Raw genomic sequence first — 19335 nt, 5'->3', positions numbered from 1 at the left:
GCGGCACGGGCTGCGTCGCCCGGTTCAGGGGAACCTTGTGCTGACGGGCCCGTGTCGGCGTATGCGGCGTCTCAGGCTTCCAGTCGGCCCCGAGCCGCGGCGCCGGCGGGCTTCTTGCGTTAGGCGGCTGTTACCGAGGGAAACGTGGTTTTTGCGTCTTGTTTTTGCCGTCAGCGGCGCCGGCCGTACGAACGGGGCCCCCTTCGAGACGCGCAGGGAAGGGGAGCGCAGCTTTCCCAGCCACTTCTTGCGCTCTTGACGTTTATCAGTGCCGCCGTGGTTTCCTTAGCGGTGCGGCTGCACTTTCTAAAATCCACTCTTCTTACGACCGCGGCGTTTGTTTTCTCGCTCCGAACCCGCCTGCGGCTGAGCGGCCTGCCGGCAGCGCCGCAGTCCGTGACGAGCGGCCCGGGTCGCGCCACACCGGCTCCGCACGCCGCGCTGCCGGGAGCCGTCCCGTGCCTGTCACCTGCTCACCGCCGCGGGGCGCCCTGCCCCGGCCGTTGCCGCCGCGGCCCTCCCAAAATTGAACCACCTGCTGCGCGATAAAGGAAAGGGCAGGGAGGGAGAGCAACGAGGCGGCCAGCCCTGCCTCGGCCGGGACCGCTGCGGACAGCCCCGCGGAGCTCGCTTAGAGCTCCCGGCGCTGGCGGAGGGCGGCGGGCAGCGGCACCTCGGCGTCCCCCGGTGCCGCCCCTGGGCGGGCGGCCCAGCCCAGCGCCGCGCCCGCCCCGCCGCCAGGTGCGGTGCCGCCGCCCGCGGGCCCAGGAAGTGCCGTCACGGCGGGTGCCGGGCGGGGAGGCTCCTGCGGGCCGGGCAGGCCAGGCCAGACCCTTCCGTCGGCGGGTGCCGGGCCAGCCGCCATGAGCAAGATTTCCAAATTCTTCAAGGGGGGCGGCTCGGCCGCCTCCAAGGGCCGTCGGGGCCCCTCGCCGCAGGAAGCGTTGGCGCGGCTGCGGGAGACGGAGGAGATGCTCAGCAAGAAGCAGGAGTACCTGGAGACGAGGATCGAGCGGGAGCTGGCGGCAGCCCGGCAGTACGGCACCAAGAACAAGCGAGGTGAGTCTTCACCTCGCCGCGGCCGGCCCGGCCGGCCCGGCCCCCGCGGCCCCTCCGCCCGCCCGCCGCCGGGGAAGCCCGGGTGTGCCCTGCCGGGCCGGCGCCAGCTGCTTGGGCGGCTTGCGAGGCTTTACATTCCAGGGTGCCAGCGCCTCTAGTTAGAAGTGGGGGTCTGGCAGGGGCTGCCGCTGGGTCGGGTGTGTCGGCTCCGCCGGTGCGTGGGGCGCCCGCCGTGCAGCTGTGGGCGCCGAGCAGGCGGCACCGCCCGGTGGTGGCTTGGGGTCTTCGGCATCCATTGGTGTTCCGTTCGTTACGGCGGGCCGGCGATAGGATGCGTTATTATTCCTCGCTGGTTACCGTCTGTGGCTCCCCGAGCGATGCTGCTGTTGGCTCCGCGCCGCAGTCGGTGCGGGTACCGGCGGGCGGCAGTGCGGCGGGGGAAGGGGCGCGGGGCCTGCGGGGAGCAAAGGGCCTGGAGCACGTGAGGATCTCCTGTACGTTCATGGGTGGATTCCCGTTATCCCCACTGTGAGTGTTGGTGAATACACAGCTGGCAACTGAGGAACAAAGTGATTCAGTGATTTACCTCAAATCATGTAAGGAAGCACATGATACCACTAAAAAATGATAGTTCAGAGCATTAGTGACTGCTGGCCTGGACTGCTGTTAGCTGCAAAGCAGAGAGGATGCAGAGGGATAATAAGGTCTGTATCCTGCTTGTACCGATGTTGTCATCGCTGGGAAGGAAACAATGGTAGACAATGTCTTGTGGATATTATAAAGGCCTTTGAGAAGCAAGTTAATTCCTAAAGTCACCTGGAGTCCTGTTTGCCTACTCTAAGCTTTATTTTTCTTTGAATATATAAAAACAGAAGATCATTTTAAATTAAAGATTTGTGACATAGTGAGAAAGTAGCTCTTTGATCTGCTCTTTCTGTTGCTCGATAATTTAAAAAACTGCCATGTAACTTAGAACTTGTGAGGAGCTGCGTGTTAAAGGTGTTTTGGTTATAATGTATTTGTAATACTTTTAATAATTATTAGCAAAAGGAACATTAACTTTTAGTTAGAAAGGATTTTAAAACATGGGTTGAGATGGGACAGATTTGAAGGCACAGTCAGGGGGAGTAAAGCCAGTTCAGCAGCACCACTGAGCCTGCTGCTCTGCAGCATGGGAGCCATCAGGGTTGTCCCTGTCCAATAGTTTCTACTCCCTTGGCTTCATCTGGGATCTCTCTCTTGTCCCTTTGTGCAGGTACTGGCACCTGTGTGCTAGTGCAGTAAGCTAGTTCAGGAAGGTGATCCACCTTAACACTTAATTTGTTGTGGAACGAAGTGACCAGATAGCTCCTGGGCCTGGGTTCATTGTGCAAATGCCCAAGCAGCAGGGCTGATGCCAGAAAACAGGCTGGCTCCAGTGACTGTTTGAATTCTTGTTTAATCCAGATGTGCTGCTGTGGAACTTTATCCCAAGCCTGGACTTTAAGCTGGCATGCTTGCAGTAACAATAAATGCTTCCTTTCCTTGGCAGAGCTCCCTGGAGGGTGTGTTTCAGAAACCTGGATGCAGCTGTAAAATGTTGTGGGATTTTTTTTGGCTGGGTTATTTTTTTACCCAGGGTAGGTTAGGTTCCACTTAATCCAGTTGACTTGGCAGCTGTGTAATTGCTCAGGCACCTGTGAAAGAGAGGGTGGTGCACTGGCAGGAATGAGTATTTGTTGTTAGGAGAAGGTGGCTCTGCCCCTCCTTTAATTTGGCTGGTTGATACTGGTTTCAGGTGTTTTTTGGCCTTGTGCTTCAGGCATGCAACATTTGACATATGAAACTTTTCTCCTGGATTTTTGTTTACACTGCAGTGCTCAGTATGCAATTGTTTGTGGAGTCATGCTGAAAGCATGGATTGTTGAGCTGACCATGGTTAAAAATAACTCCCTTTACCTTGTCGTTTGCTCAGGGACCTACAGTTAAGGACAGTAAACAGACAGGAGTAGGGCAAGAAGTGTAGACTGGGATTTTTTTCATGCCAAAAATAGTTCTAAAGCTAAAATGCGATAGTGTAACTACAGTCAGAGGAGAAACAAGAGAAGCTAACCTTGCTGTGCAAAAGTGCTTAAATTTAGCAGGCTACTAAGTGAACTCAAAACCCCAGTAATTCCCCTTCATTTCATATGTAAATTGCTTTACAGTTTAATTGCTGTTGATTTACATATAACAGCATACTGGCTGGTATACTGCTCTATTAGTTCAGAGGAAATCTGTGCTAACCAGCATCTATTGTAGCATTATTTAAACATACACACAAATGAGAGAATAAAAGTTTTAATCTACATTGCCTTGTTAAAGTGAATGTTTCAAAGGGACCTTGCAGGTAATTTGCAGTGTTGGTTTTTCTTAATTGCATCTGTGGAGAAGCCTATGGAAGCTAAAGTGGGACTGTCTGAGACTGGAGCAAGATGTAGCTAGGCACTGTAAATGCACCAAATTAGCATGATCTCATCTGATTTTTAGGCACATGAGTCTGAGTCAGTTATACTGACACAAGAGAGAGCAGATTCAAGCACCAGGAATTTTTCATGAGTTCAGATGATTCTTGAATGGATTCATGTGACATCAGTAGGCTTAACTTGATTTAAAAGCTGTAACACATTAGCTATGCAAATAGATGTGAAGCATCACTTAAATATTTTTGGCTTCTCCTTTATGAAGTGATTATCCCGGCAGTTCCTGCACCTAATCTGAAATTGGGTACATATTTTGGGTGATACATTTCCAGCATTCCCCGTTAATATTTTACTGTAGCTAGACCACTTGAGGCTTTTCGAAACAGCAGTGTGTGATGGAATTCCTTCTGCAGAGGTTCTGTCATGATAAGCTAATTTACAGTTAGCACTGCCTTTTAATCTCTCCCCATTCCAGATACCCCAAAAAGTACAGCCAGACATATTAAAAAAAAAATTATGAGTTTGTATCTCAGTTTCAGCCAGTGCACAGGTGCCAATACCCATCTGCAAATTGGCCTTGTATCTTCAATATTTTGAAGGTTATACAGGAAAATTTAAATGACAGAAAGTGATACTGAATATTTGAGAACTCTGTTTAAAAGGAAATGTGTTTTCTGAAGTGTGCCTGTGCATGTGAAAATAACATACTCATGAATGTGTTGTTTCAACCTGGAATCTTTCACAGATCCTATGAAATGGCTAAATGAAACAAAGTTAAAAGAAATCATCCAGAATAGGTTTAAATCTTAACCGTAAAGAGCCCTATAGTACTAATGAGGACAAAACCTACATAGAAAGTTGGAATAACAGGTAGGCTTTTACAAGTATATGCTGCTAAACATGTTGTGTGGTAATTTGGACAGGTCTTGCGTAGCTGTACAGCATTCCTTTTCCTTGAGTTAGTTGTTTAGTTTCAACAGCTTCCAGGTGACAACAGTGTCGTAGTTGTGTGTTAACAGGGACAGGGCTGTCATGCCTGTGACAGGGTACATGACAGGTTGGGACTTGTTGCCGGTGGAGAGATAATGAGGAAGCCCTTAGTGTGTCTTTGTTCTGCAAGTTACAGCTATTGTTCTCTGATCTTCATGATCATGTTTCAAGTGTCTTGCTGTGAACCAGAATGGTTATACCAAGTCAGGTGCATTATTGTTCTTGAATTATCCCTGCAATTATAACTGTATGTGGCTTCCCCCCATGAGGTTTTAAGAATTGTGAATGCCAATAATGAGCTTACTTAGGGTGGTATGATTTTTATGGCCTCAGCATTTCTTTTGCTTGTCCCTAGTGTAAGGGAGATCAGAAGTTGTAATCCATTGGTCCCTTGCAAGACTGAAATGGCAGTTTGTGAACTGTATCCAAGAATAAGAACTGGTATTTTCACTGTGGTGTTATATCTTCTGAAGAAACATTCTTTTCCTTCACCAGTTTCCCCCTGGGAATTCTAAGGATTGCTAGACAATGTTTTTGTATATACTTCAGAAGATGAGATCATCAGTAATTCCTGTACTGATGGGTGTTGGTGGTGGGCTTGACAGGTAAAAGATGGTGTTACCACTGTTCTGTGTCTTTTCATTCTGATCTGTCATGAAACCACGAGGAGGGTGCCACAAGCTCTATGTCACTACTTCTGTTCTTTCCTTCTGAAACCTGGATATTCAGTGTGGGCAAGATTACTATTGTCCAGCTGGCCATTTCTGCTTCCTTAATGAAGTATCAGCATAGTAGTGATATTGGAAAGTGTCCTTCTGTATGTTAACTACAGTAGTTCTTTAATATGCGTACATAAACTTGACATAATCTACTGTTGTTGCAGCCACTTATCTAGAAAATAAAATAAAACCTCAGATTAAAGGCAGCGGTTCCTAATCTATGAGCTGTATTCTGCTTGCTGGACTCAGCAGCACAGGAAATGTGCTAAAGCCCAGCCAACTGCTAACCACTTCGTTATGAAATTCAGGAGTTGAATCGGCTTCTTTGGAGCACAACAGAAACTGTGTATGAGATTGCTTTTTTTGCATGGAAAGCACCTCCACCTCTTCCTGGTTGAATTGATATTCATTACACTTGCTTCCTCAGACTGTACCTCTCCTAAGACTCTTCCTCCCTGGGCTGTCTTCCTTCTTTGAAATCTTTGGAATGGGCCACACCCTTTTCCAGTCCTGTTCCTAGACCTTCACTGAAGTAAGTTTATGTTCCCTGCTCAATTTCTTTTTTTTTGTAGATATATTCTTTTTCAGTTTGGTTATTATAATGCAGTAGCATTTCTGTGAAACATTTAAATCCTTTTATAAGAGTTGCAAACAAATTTTAAAATGCTTGTAGGCACGGTAGAAAAGCACTCTAAAGTTCATGGTAATCTGTAAAACACAGAAAAATACATTTCAAACAACAAAGAAATTCTCGTATCTTAGCTATAGGAGCTACTGTAACAAAGCACCATGCAGCTAAGGGCATTCATTTAATATAAATGAGAAAAAATCATATAGTGTGGTGTGGGAATTTATTATGCCTTGGTTGGTAAGGAAGGTGTAGGAATTGATTTCCTATGAAGTACTTGGTTCTGTAAGTCACTGGTAAAACTAAGGATAATTAATAAAGATGATATGTTGCACTACAATAATTAGGAAAAGCTGTTTATGAATAGGTGAAGTCACACAGAGTTTAGCTTCTTCCATGGTTTCTTAATTTGGGTGTGGTTTAATTAAATTTTCATACAGGAACCTTCAGGATTTTGAAAACAAGTTCTTTGTGTGTAACTCAGGAAATCCATTTTCTCTCTGAGCAGCCAATAATAACAGCACCATTACAGAGTTCCATTTCTGAAAAACACCAACTGGAAATGCTGCCCTGTGGTAGCTGCTTACTCTAGTCGAAAACTTTCTGCGTCAGCTAGTTAGTGCATCCACAGGGCTTTAGAGTTCTCCCTAGCACAGTTTCAGACCATTAAATTTACCTGGCATCTCTGGCTTCCTAACCTAAGAATCCAGGATCAAATTTTGATTCAACTGAAGTGAAGGGAGGAAGTGGCTGGTGTCCTGACACTACCAATAGTAAGCATAAATAAGCAGGGAAATTCTAAGTAGGTAAAAAGATTATTTGGGATTAAGTCAAACTGATGTATTTTGGAATTGCCAATGAGAACTTTACCATTCTCACATCTGCCATTTGCATGACATCATCTGGTGTTCATGCATCTTTTTCAGAACATGCATGCTCTTCAGATCGTTCCCCAAAACCTGGAAAAATTTTGAATTTGAATACTGTGGTTCATCTGTTGTGATTGCGGTTTGCGGTCCTGAAACATTTTACTGCAGGTGTTGGAAGGCATTGTGTTCTTGGCCTGTGTGAATGCTTCTTACACCGCCAGTGATGAGCGGTTTCGAGCATGTTGACAAATGCTTGAATCAAAGCAATGAATCTTTTAGTGTGTGTTTAGACACCATAAATCTGTGCCCCCTCCTGGGAGGGATCCTAACTTAAGTTGAAAAGTTGTGTACCCCAATGTCAAGGTTCAGTGTTATTGCCTGTGGGCTATCATTTGAAAAGGACAGTAACTGTAATTGCTGCTGTCGGTTGAGTTTGTGGGGCTCAGTGCTGTTGTTGCTAGCTGGCTCTGAACCTGATTTAAAAATTAAATGTAAAAGACGTAGGAAGGGACACGGGTATTAACAGCAGTAAAAAAGCAATGGGTGACTCGGTCTTCTGTTTTCTTTTGGTATTTTTTTTCTTGCTAGGCACATACGTAGTTTGGAAAGGACAGTGGCGAGGAAATGCTTGTGGCAAGATAGTGTGTGTTCCACACCCAGAAGCCAAGAGAAAGCCCTTTTCTCCTCCTGCTTGTCACATGCATTTATTCTGGTAATGATTTACTCTGAGCAAAGTATGCTGCTCATAACTTATCAAATATAAAAGACTAATCTCAACGCTTTACAAAGATAATGGGGTGTAGCTGGGGTTGGCTGTGACTGTGTGTCTACATGGTTGCCTATGTTTTCAAGTTCTAAGGTTTAAAGGTCATGCTCCAAGTGATTGTAAGAAATAGATACAGCTGAAAGCCGGAGAAGTGTGAGTCCTCCTGTCATCTGACTCACCTGCTTGGTTAGGCCATTTGGGTTTTCCATTGCACTTGACAGTTTCTGCTGCTGAGACAAAGTTGAGAAAGCAGCATTGGTGGAGGTGTGGTTATCATGAGAGATCTTACACTATCTTTCTTAGTTTTTACATATGTTTTGCAACCTCTTATTTTCTTTCTTTTCCCTGTTTCTTCCTTTCTGGCTTCTCTCTGATGTTTTTCTTTTTCCTCCCATCTTCCCTGCTTTGCCTGTGTGCGTAGGATGGAGTTCAAGATCTTCCGCAGTGGAGGAAGAAGCTGCTCTTCCCTGTGGTGCTAAAAGGAGTTAACCTAAAAGAGGCTTCCCAGCATGTTCATGCAACAGCATGTTGGTGATAAACAGGCTGCTGATCTGGTGGGGTCAAAGCCTGTCTCCCTACTAGTAAGGTAGGAGGGTGAGAATTATAAATGCTGCAGGTTGGCTTGGTGCTGAAATGCCTGTCCTTGCATTTTGCTATGAAAATACACAGTGCACTTTGCCTCTTCCCATTCCAGCTGCCTTACAAGCACTGAAGAGAAAAAAGAGATATGAGAAACAGTTGAGTCAAATTGATGGGACACTTTCAACCATTGAGTTCCAGAGAGAGGCATTGGAAAATTCCCACACCAACACAGAAGTGCTCAAGAACATGGGTTATGCTGCACAAGCTATGAAAAAAGTACATGAAAATATGTAAGTGCTTTCTAATAGCTTTCGAGTTGAGCTTACTAACCACTTTCATTGCTACAGACTATTGTATCAAGGCAGCCAGTTTTCACTTCATTTTTGGTTCAGGCATTTAGTGTCAGGAATGGTTATGTTATATTTGGCAGAAAAAGATCTTTTTCTAACAGCAAGCCTAGATGGAAGTCAACTTAACTAGACATCAGTGTGGTACCTGTGTTTTCTAAAGTCTGCAGTGGAGACTGGCCTCTGCCCTTAGTTTCTTCAGCTGAGTTTCTTCTGGAAAAAACAAGTGGACTCTTTTCCTCAAAGTCCGTAAGATGGACTGTGTGCTTCAAAGTATTAATTAGACCTAAATAAAAGAGTAGGTAATTTTTTTGTCTGTGTAGTATTTTTATATGTCTTATATTGTTTCATGAGGAATTTTCCTATCTGGATAAACAGAGTTAAGTAGAAAGGTTGTTCTGGGAGAAGTAAACAGGAACTGAAACAATAATGAAGCTAACAATAAAGGGAAGCTTTTAAATGGGGTATAGTCCTGTTAAGTTCCCCTAAGTTTTGGTGAAAGCTTAACATCAGAAAAGATCAATCTGTAAAGATGCTGACCTTGGGAGGGAGATGGGATCTGCCCAGGGGATGTGGCTGTTGGCTGGTAGAGGTATGAGAAGCACAGAGAGGGAGAGACACACAGACTGCTGCTGTTTGACTTGTGTTATAATCCCGAAGTGGAAGAAATTGGACTGGCTAAAACACACAGAAGCTTGCCAGGGAAACATTAAGGTGTAGGTGAGGGAAATTACTCCTGGTGAGTTCTGCTGTTTATAGAGCTACGGGCATAAAAAGAAAATAGGGTCTGCTCAAGTTTTTCTGAGTTTCTTCTGTAAGATTTTAATGATTCATCTTTAAAAAATGTTTCCATGTTATCTTGCCAGGGACTTGAACAAAATTGATGATTTGATGCAAGATATCACTGAACAGCAAGATGTTGCCCAGGAAATTTCAGATGCTATCTCAAATCGAGCTGCCTTTGGTGAAGAGTTTGATGAGGTTAGTACTTCAGCCCTATGAGGTTTTAGCTGTTAAATGACTCCATAGTCATTTTGTTGTGCAGGGGCTTGTTCCGGGGGTTTGTTTCTCAAAAGGTGTGGATGTGAAATTCCTTGGTTCTAGCCTACCCTATCTAGGATGTGTTTAATTTACATATAAAATTACTTAAAAAATTATTAATATATATAATCTAATAAAATCTGTAAAATGAAAAATATTTTTTATTTATATATAAATTTTAAGAAAGGTGATTTTAACTGCACTCCTGTAGTTGTTATTCTCACTTGCACCATGGGAAGAGGAGGTCACTAAAACCTGTAATTTGTACTGTTCCAAGTGGACACTGAAACCTGTAATTTTTTGTGCTCTGAATAGACATCTGTTTGACTAAGTGCATGTTTCTGTGCCTTGAATGGGCTGCAGTTCACTGGAATATTTGGACCAGTTTTTAAGGTCACTTTGGTGCTTGGAGGTGTAGGTCCTTTCCCTGCTTTCTAGATTTTCTACAGAAGTAGATCCGTTAGGTAGAAGTAATTCATATTGGAGGCAATAGGGTTCCTTCCTTGAGCTATTTTTTTCTGAAGCCCCCACAAGCACTTAGGACCTTCTGAAAACTTGTTGCAGTAGCTTTCATCCAGTTTCCCTGGCCTTGATTTTGTATATCCAAGCAGGACACTACTAATCTCTGATAAGACCATGCTGAAGACTTAGGGGTCAAGTATACTAAAAATTCTTGCAATCTGTGGAATGCAGAGCTGGGGATCAGGCTCAGTATCACAACCAGTTTGATTTTGGTTTTTAGTTATGTTTTAAAATGACCAAGCACTAGAGATCATTTGAGGAATGTCCTAAAGAATTAAATAATTCACTCTGTCACCAACTAATTTGTTCCTGTGTGCCCAAATGGACAAAAAGAAAAATGCATATGCTATATGATATTTAACTGGGGGGGGAAGGTTTCATTCAACAGTTAGAATTTATTGATGATAGTAACGATTCTTTGCGTTTTGTTCCCGTTATCTGCTCTCCTGTTTTTCCATTTTGAATATAAATAGACTTTTCAAGAAACTTTTAATCAATATTGGCACAAGGAATGGGATTTAGCCTGTATAAACTGGGCTTCAAACAACTGAAAAGCATACTGCTATCCTGAACAGCTATACAGCGTCACTCGCTTTTCATTGGTGTTTTAACTTTTAGGAGTCTAGACTTAGAAAGCATGTTTTAGTTTGACCTGGAAGTTCCTAAGAGATACTTGTCTAAGTTTGATGGGCATGTTTCCTATGAGAAAATAAGCCACTGTCACATGGGGTGTTGTAGTAACAGCAACTACTTTTGCACAGGACGCTAATACTTACAGCACTTGGTCAGTAACTGGGAAACCTGGTTTGCAGGCCACTTCAGCTTAAAAACACTAGAATCTTGCTGGGTGCTAGAATAATTGCTGGGTTATGAAGTGATTTGTATTGGAGGATGATGTTAAATTTTATTTTATTTTGACCACAAACTTTAATTTCCTCTTCAAATATGTGCTATGGGTGTAAAGAGAGCATGGGAGCATGTAATTTGTCCTGCCTCAGATAAACACAGAAACATAAATGTTCTTTGTCCCTGGGCTGACACGGTGTATGTCATGAAAAATGCAAAAAAGCTCTGTCCTACCTGAGCAGGATGCTCACTGGGAGAGGTGGTCCAATATGTACATTCTGGTGGATGAAGCCTGGAACCCGAGAGTTAACATGATATCTTCCCGCTGTACTCATTTTTACTTAGGTTTGAGAGGAGAAAGGGGATTTGTTACAGCTATTGCAATACTTCACAGCCTAGTTGTAGAGCAGTTTCTGAGTTGTGGGAAATGTAAGTAAAATGTATGCTTGAGGGTGAGAGGAACTTGAAAGTTGAGTCTCCCACTTCGAGAGCAAATGTCCTAGCGATTACATTGTACTGTAGGGGACATGATCACAGTTTCATTTACCCTTTTTTGTGTGTTTTCCCCTCTCCCCGCCCCCCCCCCCCCTTTTTTTTTTTTGAGCCTGTTATGGCTGACACTACCCCTTAATTGTTTACTTACTCAGCAGAGGTTGGTGAGGACTTACTTGGTGTGGGAGAGGGTTAGATGACCATTTAGATGTCTTCACAAATGCCTGTTTCCTTTGATTTTACAGCTTGGACACTAACTTCTTAAGAAGCTGGTATTTACAGCCGTGACATGGGCATTTAAAAGTGCAGACACATTTGCACCTCAAAGGAAGTCCTGTGGTGGCTATATAATTATAATTTTAATTTACATATTTGTGATGAGCATGGTGTAAATGGGTAGGCAAAGCACAATACCAGTAGATTTCATATAGCCACTCTTTCCCTAGCCAGTTTTGCCCATTGTTTCTTTGTAAACCATTTTATCAACGTGGCAATGGTCCATTTCTTTACAAATACATGATATTTAGCTTCCTTTCTTTGGGAAGCTCCAGCCGAAGAATAAGCCCTTGGCTTTTTTAAAATCTATGTAGCCTTTTTATTTTTAGTATTATACAAGTGGATTAGATAATCTGTCCAAATCAGCTTCTGCAGCTAAAAGCCCAAGAGTGTTACGTGCTTCAGGAGTGAATAACACAACCCAGGAGGACAGCTCTGATTCCAGTGGTGCTTTGAGATCAGATATAATCCTGAACTTCTGTGACAGAACTGAAGCATACTGTTTTAATGACAGTCTGCCATATAACTAGTGGAAGCTGTTTGATTCTTAAAATGGGAGAAATTGCACATTAAAATTAGAATTGGTTAAAAGAGTACAGGCTTAGATTTGGAGCAAATCTGAGGATGGCAGAGGGACTTCTTATTATTTTTTTCTTTATCTCCTGTGTTTGCCTTTTTGAGTATTACACTGTTACCTGTTTTCTTTCTAATTTTATTCTTTGTCTTGTTTCTAACTTCCATTGTCCTCAACTTTCAATTAAGATTTACTGTTGTTGCCCACATTTAGTAGGAATTATACTTGTGATATGATAGGTTTTGATATTTGTTTTCAGATGTAAGGTCTTTTTCAGTAGTGGTTTGCTTCATGGTAGTTAAATGTTCCCTTGCCTGAGATCAGTCAGGACATTGAATTTGTAAATAATGTTTTCCTTGAATTTAGGATGAGTTGATGGCAGAATTAGAAGAACTGGAGCAAGAAGAATTGAACAAAGGAATGAGAGATATCAGGTTGCCAAGTGTTCCGTCCACATCGCTGCCTTCTCACCCCGGTAAACTGCCTGCTTGCCATTTTACATTTCTTGTGATTGTTATGCTGTGAGACGAGGGAAGGAAGAGAGAGTTTCAAATATGGATTTAACTCTGTTTTAACTTTTAAAGTATTATAGATTCTTTTGCCTGGTTTTGTATCTGTTTATTAGAAAAAGCAGAGTGTAAATCTGGTTTGCTGTATGAAACATTTAGGACCAAATTCTCTGTAGATTTGGAGAAACAAGCTCAGGGAACTTGACATTGTGCACATACTGATGCATCTCCTACTGAAATATCGTGAGGGATGGGAAGACTTTTTTTTTTTTTTTTTTTTTTGGCAAATAAATCCTTAGTCTTTTTTTAATTAGTCTGACCTACATTCAAAACGTTTGTGTTACAAAGATCCAGCTTTGTAGGGTTGTGGTTTGATATTTGCCACTGATATTTTAATTAGAAATGGAGGAGGGAGCAGGAGGTACGCATTTAAAGAAATAGTCATTCCTTTTCTTTCTACAGAACAGACTTATTCCTAGTATTAAGCAGTAGTCTGATTTCTCTGTAGTTCTGCCCTGTTCATTTTGAATTAACCCAGAGACAGTCAACTTCTAAGTACACCTTTCACCATGTCCTTGTCCTCTCTCAGCTGAAAGACTTGCTGTGTACTGATTGAAGCAAAAGAGCGTAAATATTTTATGGTAAGGACAGCACTCATGTGGCACAGGCTGTTTATGGTACATTCTGCTGCAGAGCAGGCTACCTAGACCAGCTTAGTTCAGAGACTCTTACATGTGTTTTGGCAGATGGCATTTTTAAATCCTGAGAAGCAATTTAAAATGTCCAAACTGGGGTTGTGGCCTCATCTACTGCAGTCAACTGCAGAATAGCTATTAGAAAAAAAATAAACTTAGGAAAATCCAGTGCAAATTGCAGTCTTGGCATTTATGGCTTGCTCATACATCCTCTTCTAGATCCGGCTGTGATGGCTGACAGTTTTATTAAACGCAGACCACCCCCATATGCTTCTCACTATCTTTATTTGCTACTCCATCTTTATGTATGGCTGCTTAAGGCAAAATTAGCTAGTTACAATTATATAGTTTAAGGCCTTGTGAGACCAGCTTATCTTTTCTGAAACTCCATGTTTACTGTTACACAGCAATAGCAAAATAAGAACAGTTCATGCTTCTGATTGGAGGTGCATGTTACCCTTCTGATTTTGGAGATGAGGAAAATGAGACGAGCAAGGCATAGTGACATTTCTCAGTTGTACAGTGAGCCAGTCGTACTTGCAGAGGAGGGGCTGAATCCCTGGTCTCCCATGTAGTCCTTCCACCTGCAGCCCCTGAAGGTGGTAGTTGCAGCTCCTGGCCGTACAGCTGCCACAGCTGGGAGACAGCTGGCTGCTGTAAATGTACACACGAGGGTGGTATTGCAGCTGGAACAGTATTCCACTGATGTTTGAGGAATGGAAACCCAGACTTGCAGAGCCCACAGATGGGGACAGCTTGAGGTTGAACCTGGGCTGTAGGGCATCTGGTTTGTAGGTCAGTGAATGAAGGCTACCTGGGTAGAGGCTTTAGTTCAGTGAATGCAAAAGATATGTGGTAGTAGATTTGGGGGGTGGGTGGGAAAAGAGCAAGTGTGTGTGGGACCGGGTACAGAGCTGAGGGTTGCTATTGCTGTGAACACAGCAGTTAACTGATGTTACCTGAACAAAGTTCAGAAATTTCTTTCTCCCTGTTAATAAATGACACCTGTTATTAAAATGGGGTGAGTCCCATTTGGAGACTGGGCCTGCACACACAGAACCCTTCAGCACTATTTGGAAAGGCAGCAGGATGCACGGCTGGCCGGGGATAGGTCACTTATGCTTGCTAAAGTGGCAGTGAGAGAACTGGCAGCTTTCTTGTGGATGCTTGCTCTCTGTGACAGCTTTTAGAGATTACATGTATTTTCTGTTGGAGTCTCTCAGTAGCAGTTACCTCAGACCTATATTGTTAACTTCAGGGCTGTATGAGGGAATGGTGGGGCAAAATAGTTGCATGTTTCATCAGCTTCGTTACTGCATTACCTGTGTTTAGCTTGCTACTCAGTAAATTAATTTGAGATACTCAAATTGAAAAGCACTATGCAAGTCCACAAATGAAATGGCTCTGATTGTTGTATTAGTTGATGGTTATTGTTAATCTCTCTTTCTCTGCAGCATCAACCAGGAAGAGAGCAGAGGATGAAGATGAAATGAAGAAGTTGGCTGCCTGGGCTTCATAAGAGCATGGTCTTTTTATAACTCTGAACATTACAGTGCAGATGTGAAGAGCTGTAATGCTGTGTTATAACCTTACCGACTTAGTGTGGTTGCATTTCATACAGGCTGGGTTTTTTTTATGGCCAATCTTAGTAAGAGTAGTGTTACGGCCATATTACAAAACTATTTGAAAAACAAACAAAAAAATGCAATAGTTGCCAAAACGTCCAAGCATCAAAGTTTTTTTGGCTTTGGCCAGAGACTTGTTCTGTTATTAGTATTGGTTAGGTATTGTTATTAGGTAATGTTTACTATATGTGGCTGGTTTATAAAACCTGTGAGCCTCGCTTATGCACACAGATGGATTAATTGTTGAAATGAAGAAGTTCAGTAAGTCATCAAAGCCCTATCCTAGAAGGTTATTTGGTTCAGGTTATTTGAATATTAGTAAAACAGCTTTATACATGTCCTGACTTGCAAGTTCCTTCGAGCCCAGGAGCTAACAGATGTTCGTTTGGGCATGGAGATTTACATAGTCTGCCTGGAGCAACTTACGGTGTCCTAGATATTAAAAGGAGACTCTTCTATAGTTTTTGTTTGAAGTGGGATAGGTTTTTTGTTTTAACTTAAGCCCAAATATCCCACACAGTTCTATAGGTCAGCTTGAATAGTATTTTGAAAGATTTCCAACTCGGTTAAAGAACAGTTTTTACAGTCATTGGGGAAAATGAAATGTCCAAGTTCTTATAGATCTCTGCTGAACAAAATTGATTTCTGCTAACCCTGTCAAAAATCCAGAAGAGATTTGACCTTCCAGTGTTCTCCTCCACCACCATGTCTTTCTAGGGTAAGTCATCGTGTGATAGCGCCCATCCTCAAAGGAATTAGTAACACATTTTTAATTAAACAATTCAAAAATGTTTTTAATTTCTGAGTGTTCGGTTCTTTTCTCTTACTCAGTTTCTGAATGGAAATAGTGCCAGCATGCTGTATTTGAAATGTCTTTTTAACCCTGGTTAAAAAGCTGATTCTCGATTACTTGTGAAGTTGATGTGTTACTGTCCAACTGACAACTTTTTAGCTTAAGGAATAAATGCCACTCTGATTGCTAAACTACTACATATATAGAGACGTTACCGTTCAAATACAAAACAAAAATTAAATAGGCTGCTTTGTAGTAACAAATTTTATTAAGACGAGCTCAATGCTAGAAGCCTGCTGTCAATCACAAGGAAATAGCAAAACACTGTGGAGTTTCTAGGGGTGTGGGAAGCAGAGTCACACTGCTCTAGGTTTCTTGTTTTCAAATTAATTTAAATTTACTGATGATTAAACCACTTGGTGAATAGTGGGAGACTTGGTTTCTATAGATCTATAGCAACGGAAGACTGCCCCCTTCTCCTGTGGGCTTCTGCCTGTGGCTTGCCGGGTGTTCAGCTTTGATAGGCCATAATAGCCTTTAGCTTCTTGGCTTCTATGTTAAGCATAAGCTAATGTGTGTTTCTGGATGTGGCATGCTGCTATGTTCACAACCTTTCAAGTTGGGTTCTATAGATGAAACCTAAAATTTACAAACCCTGTGGAGAGATTCAGTTTTTCAGGGCTTTTTAATCGGCTGTAGTGGAATTGCTTTTGGTTTGCATCCATATGAAGGGAGAATCAAGCCTTGCCACTTCAGATAAATTTCCTGCTGGAAAAAATTGTGTTAATTCTGTTCCAAAGTTTGGAGGTACCAGGAAAATTGTCCCTTTCTGTTGAGAGTAGAGAAGACCTGGAACCATTCAACTTTTGTTTTAAAAACAAAAAGAACCCCAAACTAAACCAAAACAAAAAAATCCTTAAATTTTACATTTTGAACTCTCAGTTGGAAACCAAATGCTAACAGAATGTTACTCAGTTGTGATGCTTGCTGAAATTCAGGATGAGATGCCAGCTGGGAGCAGGCATATTTATTACAATGAATACTCTGAGTTATTTAGAATCCATTTGCTAATCCTTTTGGCTGGAATTCTGTTTCAAGGTGTGCAGTCCGTGCAAGTCACTGAATTGGGTAGAGAAAGTATTAGGGTGCACGGATTGCATCGCTGTGCGAGGCTGCCTGTGTGCTTTTGGACACGTTGTGGACACTAATGCGAGGCCATGCCAGCATAGTCCTGTGCTTAGCTTGGAAGAGCTGGCTGCTAGCACCTGTGCTTGGTCAAATGAGTAGTTTTCCCATGCTTGGCACTTAAATAGCACTTAGCGTATTTAAAGTGCTGTACAACCTGACCAAAATAAGTCTCTACGCTTCCCATTTGAGACTCAAGGGATTTTCAGTCTGCTTTGGAAAATGTGCACCTGTGCTTGTTGTGCAAGAGCTTCCTGTGTGAACACCCGGCAGGGGAGAAGAAATCCTAGGGAAGGACTTCTCCTTTGCAAGCTGGTGTCTGGCTGCTGACCTCCAGCCATGTTTTGGCCAAGTGTTGATCCTGAGAAGTTACGGGTGTCTTCAGCTTATTGATTTCAGACAGGCACTTTAGGAACAAAATTTGTGGATTTTTGTGAAGGGTGAAGAAAAGAAACTGGTGATTTGGATGAGTTTATTTAAAAACTTGTGTGTAGTGGTTGATGATGCTGGAGGACACTCTCACGTGCCAGTTACAGGCTAGGACATGTGTGGTTGGTGAAGCTATACTTAGAGATACTCTACTCATGTACACAAACCAAAATACACTGTGGACCTCCAGAAGTGGAGTGCTTTGTTGCCGTATTTGTCTGGGAGACAGTAGGTGACTACTTTTTTTTTCAAAAGCAAAGGGAGTTCTAGGGATTTTAATTCAGTTGAGGAGGTGTCTCTTACCTGTGTAAATTCAGATGACACTGGGACAAATGGCTTTTCCTGCTTTTGAACGTATGTGTCTTCATCCCAAGATATATTTGTTTAGTATGTAAGCAGATGAGAGTGAATAGTGTCAATGTGTTATTGTAAATGTACTCTCTATTAACTGCAGCAGATGGTGTACTATAGCTGCCTTCCTTTCTTGTTTCTTATTTATTTTGAGAATGTTTTCTTCTCTTAACAGGCTTGGGCATTTTTAATCTTGAAAGCTTTAAAAGGGGGGAAATGTATTAATAAAAAGTAAGAATTTCTATATATGCTGTAAATAAAAATATTTGTGTCGTATTTGTGTTATATGATGATCGTATTAAATTTATTTTCATATTATGCAAAACTTCAAGTGATCTCCTTACACTGTCATCAGGGTACAGTGCTCTTAGAGCACGTAAGGATATTTTGAAACATTTTTTGATGTATTAATCTTTCAGCATCAGGTTAGAATTCAGTTCTTCTTCAAAGGTGGTTTGGCTAAAAAACCCAACCAAATTAAAAAAAACAACACCAACAACAAACCCAAAACAACCTAGTGTATGATAGGGTGTTTGGGCTGCTTTCCTTCATGCTTAAGTTGTGTTGCAAGATACCTTTTCATCCTAATGTGTCCAGAATACCTACTTCCCCCTGCCCCCCAGAAGATCTGTTAATTGGTTCAGGAATGTGTGTATTTCACTTTTCCAGGCCTTAGTTGAAAGGAAGAATAGTCAGGTCTTTTAAATGTGAAAAATTACTATAGGCAAGGATGAATTGAAACAAGCAATGCATTTTTTCATGCATCTTAGTAGAATCTCCTTAAATAAGTGTGGGTGTATAGTATGTCACATTTTATGTATACACACATGTATATTTACCGACATGTATGAAGTGTTGGAGCAGTGATTTAAGGTTATCATTCATTATGTGGTCTGAAAGGGTTCAATTACTTGGAGAGCTCATCTTTGCCTTTTTGTAAAGCCTAAAGGCTTCAGAACAAAATGTCAGGAACTGTTCGGTACGTACAGATGCCTGTTGTGTAATACAGCTGTAGGGGGTGGAAGAACTGCATGGGCATGTATGGGGAATACTTCTGATGAGAAAATCTCATGTTTTCGTGATGGCCTAAATTATTTTAATGATGCCTTTTTTTCTTTTTTTTTTTTTTTTTTTAAGAGATGTAAGGATGAGGCTTTAGTCTCAAAAATGACTTAACAGCAGGGACTAGATTGAACATTTAAAGAAATGGCAAATAGCATAAATCTAATCTTACATAGCTGTCACTTTCTCATGTGTGTCCCCATTGCAGAGACCATCGCAAGACCCACCATCATAGCACTGTTCAGTCAGATGTATATTGTAGGGAAAATCTGCCCAGTTCCTGTGACTTTGATCATGGTTTAAGTGGTTTATTGTTTTATCAATGCATAATTAACTGGCCGTTGCTGAACTATACACTTGGGATCAGTATCTGCAATGCAACAGATAAAGCTATGCAATATAGTTATGAAATATTAGTGCATGTCTAGACTCTAAACATTGTTGTAACTAGGATGGCTGTGTCTGACAGGGTCGTGCTGGCCCCTCTGCTGCCCTGCGTTCTTCTGCACACTGCACATCCTCACGTTCTCACAT

At 42.3% G+C, this 19335-nt stretch overlaps 1 protein-coding gene across 1 annotated transcript; it reads left to right on the top strand.

The window, feature by feature from the left end:
- Positions 1-641: 641 nt before the first annotated feature.
- Positions 642-18029, top strand: CHMP4C (charged multivesicular body protein 4C). The gene is made up of 5 exons (XM_055704733.1): positions 642-1059; positions 8167-8344; positions 9268-9382; positions 12519-12627; positions 14811-18029. The coding sequence occupies exons 1-5, from the start codon at positions 864-866 to the stop codon at positions 14873-14875; spliced, it is 663 nt and encodes a 220-aa protein (XP_055560708.1). The 5' UTR covers positions 642-863; the 3' UTR covers positions 14876-18029.
- The last annotated feature ends 1306 nt before the right edge of the window (positions 18030-19335 follow it).

Source organism: Falco cherrug, chromosome 3 (genome assembly GCF_023634085.1).
Source record: "Falco cherrug isolate bFalChe1 chromosome 3, bFalChe1.pri, whole genome shotgun sequence".
Taxonomy (NCBI): Eukaryota; Metazoa; Chordata; class Aves; order Falconiformes; family Falconidae; genus Falco; species Falco cherrug.
This window is presented reverse-complemented; position numbering and strand designations above follow the sequence as displayed.